Source organism: Phaethon lepturus, unplaced genomic scaffold (assembly GCF_000687285.1).
Source record: "Phaethon lepturus isolate BGI_N335 unplaced genomic scaffold, ASM68728v1 scaffold24064, whole genome shotgun sequence".
Classification (NCBI taxonomy): Eukaryota; Metazoa; Chordata; class Aves; order Phaethontiformes; family Phaethontidae; genus Phaethon; species Phaethon lepturus.
Window position 1 is genome coordinate 22,397 of NW_010535868.1, and position 11,989 is coordinate 34,385.

Here is an 11,989-nt window from a genome sequence, read left to right on the forward strand (position 1 = left end):
CTGATGCCTTTTGCACTTTGATGGGTCTCTAATGACAAAGGGAGATTTAGAGCAAGGGCATAGGTAAGAAAAAGGGAGTATGGACCTGCTGCCATGGAGAACAGGCCTGCTCCTGGCCCACTCAACACTTAAAATATGACTGCCTTTTGGATTTCTGAATATAGGGACTGCTTACCATTAGTGTATACAGGGATGAAAAAATGCAACATACTTATCAAATAAAACTTTCACTTTCAAGTTGTAGTTCAATTCCTGCAGTTTCACCAGCAATCTGGAAAGAGAATTTTAAGTGACTGCAATTGCAAAAGACAGGTTCTCTATCACACTGCTTATCACAGGTATATTCAAGCTGCACAACTCTGCCACATCCAGGCTCCAAGCTTGCTCCATATAAGATATCATATTTGCAGTGACAGGATAAATTAGCAAGGTCTGTAGACACTGATCCCAGGTCCTGATTTAGAGAGGAAACTAGATGGGCAAATGAGTTATCCTTCTGCGTGACAAAGTGGTCTGCATGTAACTGTTCTACTGTTTCATTGTTTCTTATACAATCAATATCCCCCTACTTCTGGTAAAGGGTAAAAGCTAAATGCAAGTTGAACTCTGCTAGAAGACATCTACCTGCCACATAGCACTTTCCTTCTCCTGACACTAGCACTTAGGCTACCATGCAAGAAGTACAATCCTCTTGGCTGTAGGAAGCCAACGACATGAAAAGCTTACCACGAAACAGATGGGAGAAGGGGAAAACATACCTCAGCTTTACAGTAAACTGTACTCCTGTCTTCAGAACTAATGGCCTCTGAGGATGTGTTGGCATGCAAGGCTGCCTCTCTACCACAAAGGAGCTATGGAAAGAACAGATTACAGGCACTTTGATTTATCAGCGTTGTCTTTAAGGAATAAGAAATTACATAAAAAGTTAACTTTAAAAGAATGGTGATTTACCAGTAGTACTATATGCTCTATTCATTCGGTCTCAATCCACACAGAGGTCTGTGTGTGGGTTTCTTTCACTTGTATTAACAGCACTAGAAATATCAAGAATATAAAGCAATTTCATAAGGGATGGCTTTTCCTAAATACATTGATGGCTTGAGGAGGGAGAGTGTGGCCTCAAACTTCCCTGAAATCAAACAGCGTGTAAACACTGTGATATAACTAGCATAATCCAAGTGAGAAGTGTTGCTTTGCCACTTCTCTGTATAACAACACATGCCCAAGAGCTAGGGCTAGCTAACCCCATAAAGCAAACTCCTGAGGCTAACCTGTTCTGATACACCCCAAACTGCTGCTGTATCAGGCACCTTTTGTGTAGCACTGTGCTGTGCAGATGTAAATTATGAAGTATTTCTACTGTTACTGAGTCCTAGGCAGCATGAAGACTCTTCCTTCCACTGTACTCACAAGCAAGATAACTGAACAGCAGCTGGACTTCTACAGCTCTTCCTCCTTGCCTTCACTCCATTGAAAGGACTACCTGTGTTTTCCAACTGAAAATTAGTGGTCAAAGCATCTGAATGGGACTCTGAAAACCTGGGTTCTAGCTCACCATAGCTGGGTGTTACCTACTATATCTAAGTCCTTGCTCTTAACTGCTAGTTTCAAGCCTTCTGCTGCATGAATTCTCATCTACTGTATTTTTACAGAATGGGACTCTGATCTTATGTGGGGCAAGTGCCAGTTACAGTAACTTGCATCATAGAGATGGTACAGCGACAGGGCTGGCCTCCCTGTGCTGGAGACAAAAAAGATGCATACAGAGACAAACGTTTGGAGAATCTAGTGTGTATTTATCCTGGGCATAACTTGGTGTGGATGGCTTCTTGCCTCCATTTACTTGAACTTTGCAGAGCTGAAGCTTAAAGCAAGAAGTGGACTAATAGACTAGGAGTTTGATTCTGTAACCAATGCATATTGTAGCATAGCTCCTGCTAACTTAAACGATGACTGATCACAAATGCTTTCCATGGGTCTAAACCTGCGGAAACCCTAAATAGGGTAAATCTCAAAAACAGTCATTTACTTTAATGTTTGTGACAAACTTAGGAAAACCTCAGAAAATGCAAAGTTAGCATGCAGGAAGTAATGAGGGAACAGAAGGAAAGGTGCTCTCCATTCATTTACTCATGCAAATACAAAAAGACCCTTCTTGTCTGTTACCTCTGGATGAGTTGTTTGAAAAGACTGTATGTTCGGTCCTGCAGAACTTGTTTATTTTTTGTGATGGGATCAGGGTCATAGGTAAACTTCTGTTCCAGTTCCTCAAGCTTTTTGAGCTGTTGACGGACTTGCTGTAGACTTTCAGCAACAATGGTGAACCTGCAATTACAGTCTTACTACTTTTAGCATGTTTTTGTATCGTAATAATGTTGAGACACCAGCCAGGTGACTGTCCCTAAGGACGAGGCAGTGCACAGAGAACACTTCTTGCTAACTGGAAACGTGATGAGGTCATAAAATCAATGAAATGTAGTTATGCTGTGACAGAATGAAAATGTATAATATAAATCATCAGTATATTTCACAGATCTGGTGTTCCTTCATAACACAAAGTTCCTGGCCAATACAGCCCTTGACTGGGACTTACCAGTTCTGCAGCTGGTCAAGACAGGCATTGGGCGGGCCACCAATACATGCAGTCTGTTGCCTGTGTTTCCACTCCACCAGCTCCTCATTAATAAGAGCACTCTGTGTGTGCTCTGTGGCATTCAGCAGCTGTACTATCTTGTTCACCACTTCCTACAGAGAATATAACATTACTCTGTTCATTAAAAATACATTATGCAGGAAAACTAATTACTGGTTTAGCTAATGCTATCTGTCTTGCAAAACTTTGCAAGGATCTCAAAGTAATAGTTTGTAATAGTCAAAAGAGGATTCTTCCTAAAACACCAGCTGTTTTTTAGCTGGAGTACTTGCTAGATTAAATGGAGAAACAACACACATTCAGTATTGCTGAATTATAAAGAGCCATTGTCTCCATTCACATGTCCTAAGTGTGTACCTGGGATCACCCAGTGCTTACTGATTTGAGCACTGCAACGGGTGAGCACATTTAACTCTAATATAGCTGCAAACCTTCTAATCAGTTTTTCCTCAAGAACACGACTACTGATATGACACTCTTCCCTCTTGTGGTTCTTTTAGCTCTAGCTGACAGAGTTTGATAAAGGTTCCTAGAAGAGAATTGGTTACAAACATACTAGATTATAAGTCAGGATGGAAAGAATGAAATCTTAGCTCAACTGAGAGCAGTAGAAAAGTTTTCTTTTATATAATTTATGTCAACCCAATGAAAATGGTTGTGTTCAGAATGAAGTGCTGTTGCCTCCTGAAAGAAAACTAGAGCGCTACCTTTCTCTTGAGGTCAAGTGATAAAAACATCTTCTTGAGATTCATCTGTTCTTTCTTATATTCTTCCTGTGACACACCATTGGATTCATGTTCTGTAAAAGAAGTCCAAATTGTGAAGATGAGGCTGAACCTGATGACGCAACAGGTCATGCCCTTGTGAGAACGGGGAAGTATGGGTGGGGGAAACACTCAGGGCAAGAGGGGACCTGCCTGGCTGATGTCAAGTGATGTATATTTTTAAAGCTTAAGGGAAGAAATATTTATTGCTTCCTAGACTTTCTTGTGATTCCTCCTTTTCCCCCCCTCTGAAAGGACAGAGTCTACACCTGAAGCACTAAGGTAGGGAAAAGTCACTATCCCAGTTGAAGTAACCAAGACACGAGTTTGCCTTTTAGATCAAGAACTTGATTTAAAATTATTATAGGGTGTAAAGATACACACAGAGCAATTTGTTCTCATGCTGACTTCAGACATGAATCACTCGTACTACTTACCCTGGCAACGGAAGTTAACTGTAACTTCAAAGGAGGATGTTTACAGCCTGCCGGGGTAGCCCAGGCTGGCAGATCCTACACAGTCACCATAGCTACTACCTCTGTGCTGCCTACTGACCTTAAGTTAGAGGTTCCTGTCTGCCTCACAGAAGTGCTACCTGCCCCCAAGTACAGAGAGCAAGAGTTTGTCTCAGTGCTCCCCTTAGTATGTCCTGAACACATCCCTTTTCTGAGAGACAGTCAACTGCCAATTTGTGTTGGAAACTGAAGCCTTTTCTAAAACAAAGTAGTCAAAAAGAGACACAGACCTACGTAATGAAACCAGCATGGACTACCGCTGCATGTGCTTCCCTTGATATACAAGGGCCTACAAAACTTGAAGCAGGGAAGAAATTTGTGAAATACAAAATGGCAGAGAAGAGTAAAATTATCTGTTTAGCGGTATGGTTGAATAGTCACAGATTCTATAGGGTTTGCTATTTCTAGTAGCAAAGGGATACAAAGGAATGCTGTGTTAACAAAGGGAGTCTCTTCCTGTAAGAACAGACATGTGGAGAGAATGCATTTTCATTAATTTAGGTTTCAGCATAAAGCAGAATTAATAAAGGAGGGACATTATCAGTAAGATTGGCTACCTGTTAGGTTTAGTTTCCTGACATAAGACGGCAGAGTTTACTCTTAGGAACTATATGCAATAGGGTATGTCCTTCATAAATTACTCACCTCTGTTCTGTAAAGTTTTACATTTAAAGTCATATTCATCTTGCATATCCTCTAATGTCTTGATGTCCTGCTCCACATCCTATAAAGCACAAATGAAAGCAGCCATAATTATTCCATACTTTCATGTAGTGCAAGGCTTCTGATTAGGAACTGCCTGGCACCAGCCACTTACAGAGATGAAGTCCAGTTTTACAGCAATATCTTTTCCTGGAACTCCCTAACAGGACATATCCCTAAACTTAATCACCTTCTATTCACCCTGCCTTCCTCTTCTCAGCTACCTAAAATCTGATAATTATGAAATATGGAAAAGCCCTCATTGTCTAGCCATGTAAGTTCACAGAATTAGGAGAACCTAGGCTACAGTGCAAAAACTTGGAACAGCACACAGCATTTTAAACAAACTTTCAGATTCTTAGGTATTCCTTGGAAAAAAGCTTTCTATCATGACAGCATTAAAACAATAAACATCTATATGGTAAATGAAAATCTCATTCTAGTTAGCAACTGAGGAAAAACTCTTAACCATTTTGTTGTTAGTATTTCAGGTGGGTAAAATGTTTTTTGTTGCTAAAATTTAAGCACAGGAAGTTTGATCTTCCTAAACCAGTCAAATCCCAATCTGTATTACAGTGCTATTGATAGATAATGACTTTCTATTTTCAGGCAGTCACTGGTGATAGTGGAAAACCAAACCATTACCTTATTTTTACTTGTCATTTTAGAAAGTCTAATTTTATTTACTGAAAGCTTTTCAACATGTGTGATCAACAAACACCAGTTTAAATACTTATACTATACTTACTATAACGCTGTCTTTTACAGCCTTAACTTTAGCATCAAGTGCCTTCTGTTTGTCCAGCATCCCAATCACAGTGTTCTGTATGCTCCCCACTTCCATCTGAGGGAGGCAAGCAGAACAACAACAGAAGTCAAACCACAGCGACCCATGACAGCAATTACTTTTTCATTAATGTAAGTTAGTGGCTTTTGTTGGCAAAGAGCCTGATGAAGCATGGATTGTTCTGATAAATCATACCAAGGTTTTATAATACAAAGTTGAGTTCAGGTGAATTTGCAAGGAACAAAGGAGGATTAAAAACACCTGTTGTGTGGCAAGGCTGCATCTTCTTCATCATAGCAATATAAAGCTATAAACATATACTGTTTTCTCTCTGCACAACTCCATTCTTTTGTTTGCTTATCTTCATGTGTCTGCTATATGTATTTCAAGAAAACAACAATCCTGAAGGCTGGATGACATCTACATCAAGTATTAGATTAATCCATACAGGATATAGGGAGAAATGGGCTAGGAACAAGATAGGCCTGTGTGCAGGCAAATGGGGTAACCTGGTATGCAATTTCTTTCCTATAGGACATTCAAGCACATCTTATATTTCTGTATAGTTTCTTTGAAAGCTGACCTCAATCTCATTCAGGAAGTTTATTGCATGACATAACTCAGGGAGAGTTGCAGTAATTTGAAAGATAGGCTTTTTGTTCCATGTGTTAACAGTGCTGTTGGTGCTAGAAACTTGCTCTTCCTCCAATGCCGGACAGTAAGCTATGCATTGTTGTTCTGCTTAACGCTTCAGCTTAAGCTAAAGCCATAGAATCACAGAATAGTTTGGGTTGGAACAGACCTTTAAAGGCCATCTAGTCCAACCCCCCTGCAGTGAGCAGGGACATCCTCAACTAGATGAGGTTGCTCAGAGCCCCGTCCAACCTGACTTGGAATGTTTCCAGGGACGGGGCATCTACCACCTCTCTGGTGCCAGTGTTTTCACAATGAGGGTGGTGAAAATTTCTTCCTTATCTAGTCTAAATCTACCCTCTTTTAGTTTAAACCTGTTACTCCTTGTCCTAAAGTATTTGTTTTGGTAAACTGCCAAAGGGTTCCCCATCGTAAACTTAAGGCAGACCATTAACACAATCTGAGCACACTCTAACATCTGTGATTCTCCTTTGGTTTTTATGATGCTTATAACTGTGCTTGCTTTGCACTTTGTCTTCTCAGCTTTGGGAAATGAGAACACTTACCAGAAAGCAGGGCATGGTGGTGTACCTAGTGCCAACAGTAAATACAGGAGGACTTATTTCCCTTTTTGATGGCCCAAATATATTGCATGCTGGAAAGGCAGTTGAGTGCTTTCTGTCATGTGCCAGAACAGAAACTAAGCAGCTGTGCTGCAGCTATGAGGGCCCTGTCAGTCATGTTTTCAGAGAAGCTGTTTTGGACACGGTTGCATTAGGCCCCTTGTTGAAAGCTTGTGCCTGAGTGCTCTTCCTGCTTTACCAACACACATTCAAAGACTTGCCTTAAGAGAAGTATTTAAATATCGTATCTTAATGTGCTTGGTCAGTCATCACTTTATCACTATGGAAGTGGATTACATCTAGCTATATAGTTTGCATGCCTTTGCTGACTGCAGAATTTTTTTTTAATTGCAAAACAGTTTTCCTTGCAAAGGGAGGGGGGGAAAAAAGCCAAAGTCAAGGAACAGATGAGGAAGCAGAAGAATACTGCTTTACCTATGGTTCAGACAAAAGAAATGGGTTTCATTTAAAAAAAAAAAAAAAATTAGAAAGAAATACTTGGAGATAACTGGGAAGGAGAATGACGCATTGTTTTCCCAGAGAGTCCAGAAAAGCACCAAGGCTCAGCTGCTTAATGCAGAGTAAATTCAGATGAAAAAAGCTAAAATCTTGCTGGAGAAATAAGGCAAGCACTAATCATTAAATCGTAATAAAATCTGATGAGCACACCAGGCTATACTACAGAAGCATTAAAAAAACAGTGTAGCTTTTACATCACTCAAGGAATAAAAATTACTTCCTGGCCATTTCCCCTCCAAATGCTTCATACAGCACAAACAAGCCACACTGTCCAGCTGGTACACATCAGTGTTCATTCTTCTGTCTTTAAGAAAACATGTTGTTGGGCAGAGAGCAGACAACCTGTTTCCTCTTTCAGTCTTTTTCCACTCCCTCTGTCCCAAATAATCCCAGGGAAAGGGCAGATACAACTGCAGTATACGTTCCAAGATTAAATTACCTGATTTGACAACTGGGCACTGTTGAGTATTTTCCTCTCTTCTTTCAGACAGTTGTAGATGATCATTGCCATCTGTATTGGGTCTTCTTGGAAGTTATCCTGGCATTAGAGATAGTCTATTGTTAAAGTTCATACCCGTAATCTCTTGCCCTTCAGTAAAGTGACTAGCAACAGGATTATCAGGTGTCTGTGTGAGCCTCAGGGCATGCGTCGGTCATAGCGTGCTCCAAGACTACAGGGAGTGTGACAGCTGAAGCTATCTCCAAGAATGAGGGTTTTTTTAGTTCATTAGTGTACGAAGAGATCGGGCTCAGCACGAAACAACAGGAAAGGGTCAGAGACGTCACTGGCAGAAGTGAGATACTACACAACAGTCCCAGAGACTGCTCATCCTCTCTTGAGAGCCACCCTCCCACAGCTTTAAAGTATAGCTGCTGGTTTTGAAGGGTGGCTGTTCTGCTCTGACAGGTATGGCTCTTGATCAGTGATGTAAAGGAGATATGTTAGCTGCCATCTATGAACACACAGTCAAGGCTGGATACAAATTCAACCTTACTGTTTTACATGCACACAAAGCTGAAACATGCTCTGGACAGAATACTACTGCCCCGCGCTGCCAGGATGCTGCTGCCCTGGAGGGTGGCTGAGCTGTACCAGCCTTCTTGAGTGACCTTTCAGGGCTGATCTATAGTTGATACTGGATAAATACAGCCTGGTCACGTTTTCTCTTCCTGAGAAAACGCTCCCCTAGTCACTGACCTGTGGTGAGAAGCTAGGTGTGTGGGGAAGGTGACTCTGAAAGATTCTCTGGCATAGAGCTGTAAGGGGAGGACTGGCTAACAAAAGTAATGAAGTCCACTAAGAATATAGCCTGCACTGTCACTCGCTACCAATTACAGAATCACTAGGTTGGAAAGGACCTTCAAGATCATCAAGTCCAACCATTAATCCAGCGCCCCCTAAACCATGTCCTGAAGCCCCACATCCACACGTTTCTTGAACACTTCCAGAGATGGCGACTCCACCACCTCCCTGGGCAGCCTGTTCCAATGCCTGACCACTCTCTCAGTGAAGAAATTTTTCCTAATATCCAATCTAAACCTCCCCTGGCGCAACTTGAGGCCATTTCCTCTTGTCCTATCACTAGTTACTTGGGAGAAGAGGCCAACACCCTCGTCGCCACAACCCCCTTTCAGGTAGTTGCTTTGGTCCTTTTCTTTGTTAGCAGGATATGATGTACAGACATGCTGTCTAATGACAAGTCCTTTGCTATTACATGCAATTTCTTCCCTTGTATTTCTTCTGCATCAGAAACTTGCTAAGGACACTAAGGAAAGGGTCTGGGGAAGGGGTGGGGTAAGTGAAACTATGTTTGAGTAGGTGCTCCAAATACATATAGTAAAAGCCTTCAGCTTTTCTAGATTTCTAGAATCTAGTTCTCAGAAACTGTAACTGTACTGGTAATGAAACTGTAACTTTCTAACTGTACCCAATTAAAACAAAAACACTTGAATTCCAACTTTTAAATTAGGATTTTCACTCATTCTCTGTTAAAATCCCTCATGGCAGAGTAGTTTGCTTAGAAGCATCCAACTGCACTACTGAAGTGATTCAAGCAAATGTGTAGGCATATACCCCAGGCATACCTGAAGATTACGTTTGCTTTTCCTTATGTTGTGTTGCAGCAAAAAGTTGTTTTCTATCAAGAATCTACTAAACTGATCATCGAGCTGTGACAGCAGGTCATGGAATAACACCGTAGCAAAAGATACGTTGGTGGCTGCATGTTCCCTAGAATAATTTAAGGCATGCTTGTGTTAAATACACTTCCGATATATAGCATTCAAGAAATACATACAGGAGTACTTTACTACCCAACTCCAGTTGTAGTATATGCAAGCAGTAAGAACTATCTTCAAACATAAGCCAGTTTCATTCTCTCAACTTTGACTTTACTTTCCTTGATATGGAAATGTTGTTTTTCTCTGTATTACTCTTGCCATACTCTGTGCAGCTTTATTTACTTGTTCCATACACATCAAGAAACTAAAAGTGGACTTGATGCATGCACATGTTGTACCACTCTTCTAAAAGAAGATGCTCCATAGAAATCTTGGCAAAAATTTGAAGTCTGTGAACCAGTGAGAGGCTGAGTTGCCAAGGTAGTAACTGATCAGTCTTAAAGCAGCTGCTTTTGTTACAGACCAACTGAGGGAAATGTGAGATTGTACACTTGTTACTCTAGGTGTCAGGCCCCTCTAAAAAGCCTTGAAGAGGGGCAGGAACACAGGCTATAGCACCCACAAAGCTCCTGAAGCATCCTACCAGCAAAGGTTCACCTAGCAGCTTGCTTCCCCAGCATTCTACTGCTGCCTGTAACTGTATGTATGAGAACATTGCTTATCACACAACCTGAAGGCCAGTTTCTATGCTTACCAATCCTGGTTTTCCAGCCACTGTGCCAGGTACTGCCTGATTTCCATAGGAAAGCTGTCATCGTATAGCTGGTGAACTTGCTCTAAAAACTTAGAATCAAGTTGCTGTAGCTGATACCACTGAGTCATCCTGAGGACAGAAACAAACAAACAAAATCAATGTAAATCCTTAAGTATTATTGGGACTGAACCAGTGAAAAGTAACTCATTTAGTTTTCATGAACAATGGCAACAATTGGAGGAGTAGGAAGGAAAAGGGTTTCCAGCAAACAAAACTACTTTGTTTTCAGCTGTAACAATTTTAGAAAGCTAATCATTAAAACTGAATACTCCTGTACTTGTTTTAATTAAAAAAATTAAGTGTGCTATTGCATGAAAAATAAAGCTATATCAGCCTTCCCTATGAAAATTTTTTTTTTTCCCTTTGAACACCTTTTCACAGCATCTAGGGTACTGGTGGTGTTACTGCTCTCTTGCTTAATAGGGATATGGGAACGAGGACCTGTGTGTTTGATACCTGTATTCTGCAGGATCAAGACTCTATATGTGGAGTCCTACCTTTTCTTGGTGTTGATGTAGTCCCCATCACAATGAGGTGGAAGAAGTGTGAGTGGAAAATCAAAGAAACCTCTAAGGGACCATTTTCAGGTGCTATCTCTGTCCTCACTTACCAGCTCTGAAAACAGACTAGATGTCAAGTCACTTTAAATGGAGAAGTACTGGAGAGCTATTTTTTTCTACTATATGCTTTAGTTCCCATGATCAAATTTTTCAGGCTAAACTAAGTGATTTCTATAGCAGACACGGGTTACTTAAAATGAACTAATATAACTGAGAGAAGGCGTGCAGTACAATAACAGGTCTATGACTGAGTGGTTGTATGTTCTTGATGTATGGTCTCTGGCTGCAGACTAATCTCCTCAGATTAGCGTCTTGTAGTAGAAATGGCATGTAGATACGTCAAAAGAAGAGTCCAGGCTGAGAACGTGGGTGGTGAGATGCAAGTCCACTCAGATCTGCAGCTTTTAAAAAAGGTTGATAGGACCTATCCAAGGAATAAGGGCAGCATCAGGGTGAAGGACTATTTTATACATGGCTTCCTGCCAAATCTCTTCGTGTTTTTATGTCAGTTCCCTCAGCTGCTGAGTGGCGTATGCTATGTGTAAGAAGCAAATGAGAGTTTAAGAATGCTATTATGTTTTGGCTTTGAAGATTTTCATGGGCATTCAGACTGAACCTGATGGGATTCAGACTACAGGAACACAGTGTTTGAGTATGCCGTAGTGGCACCAAGGCAAAGAGTTAAATGTGACACGGGTGAGGAAAGCTGGAAGAATTTGCCTTAATGCATGAAGTCAATTGGTGTGTGGTTTTTTTTCTTCTCCCTAGTGCTTAAATGAAGATGTACTCCAATCTTCCTCCGGCTTAAAGCAACTAGAGTGGGAAAGGACTTGGGAGCAATGGCAGAGAACCATCCAAAGAGCCGGTTACAGAGCAGTATGATAATACAGCTACTGCACTCCTGGGGGATACAAGCAGGGAAACACCAAGAAAGTGGGAAGTTGGCACCTTTTGTGAGAGAAGTGTTAGGGAGACCAATAGCGGGATACAGGGCTCAGCCTGCCATTGACAAACTGACAAGTGGCGTAGGACAGAAATCCCACCTGGCTGTTCTGCCTTCCCTTGGGTCAGGGTCCGTATGCGCCTCTGGAGAAGAGGGGCTTTATCCGCAGCTCTGGGGGTCTGCGTGCCTCAGTAACACCCGTGCTCGAGGGCGTCTTCCACGGCTAAGCCGGGACTCTTGCCTGGCTCCACTCTAACCACGTTTACGTTTTAACGATTCCATTTTTCATGTCACTCCCGACTGCCCGGGTGATCGCCGCCAACCCAGGCGATGGCGGTGCGGGAGCAAAGGGCTG

General features: G+C 41.6%; 1 protein-coding gene across 1 annotated transcript in view; it reads right to left on the reverse strand.

The window, feature by feature from the left end:
- STAT1 (signal transducer and activator of transcription 1, 91kDa) overlaps positions 1-10,213 on the reverse strand; it is a 21,582-nt gene extending 11,369 nt beyond the window's left edge. The window contains exons 1-10 of the mRNA XM_010286002.1: positions 10,072-10,213; positions 9,282-9,426; positions 7,636-7,734; positions 5,383-5,478; positions 4,578-4,656; positions 3,361-3,452; positions 2,594-2,745; positions 2,167-2,325; positions 759-851; positions 212-271 (exon numbers count right to left, since the gene is read on the reverse strand). Coding sequence (XP_010284304.1) covers positions 212-271; positions 759-851; positions 2,167-2,325; positions 2,594-2,745; positions 3,361-3,452; positions 4,578-4,656; positions 5,383-5,478; positions 7,636-7,734; positions 9,282-9,426; positions 10,072-10,199 — 1,103 coding nt within the window. The 5' untranslated portion in view covers positions 10,200-10,213. The remainder of the gene's footprint in view (positions 1-211; positions 272-758; positions 852-2,166; positions 2,326-2,593; positions 2,746-3,360; positions 3,453-4,577; positions 4,657-5,382; positions 5,479-7,635; positions 7,735-9,281; positions 9,427-10,071) is intronic.
- Positions 10,214-11,989: the final 1,776 nt, after the last annotated feature.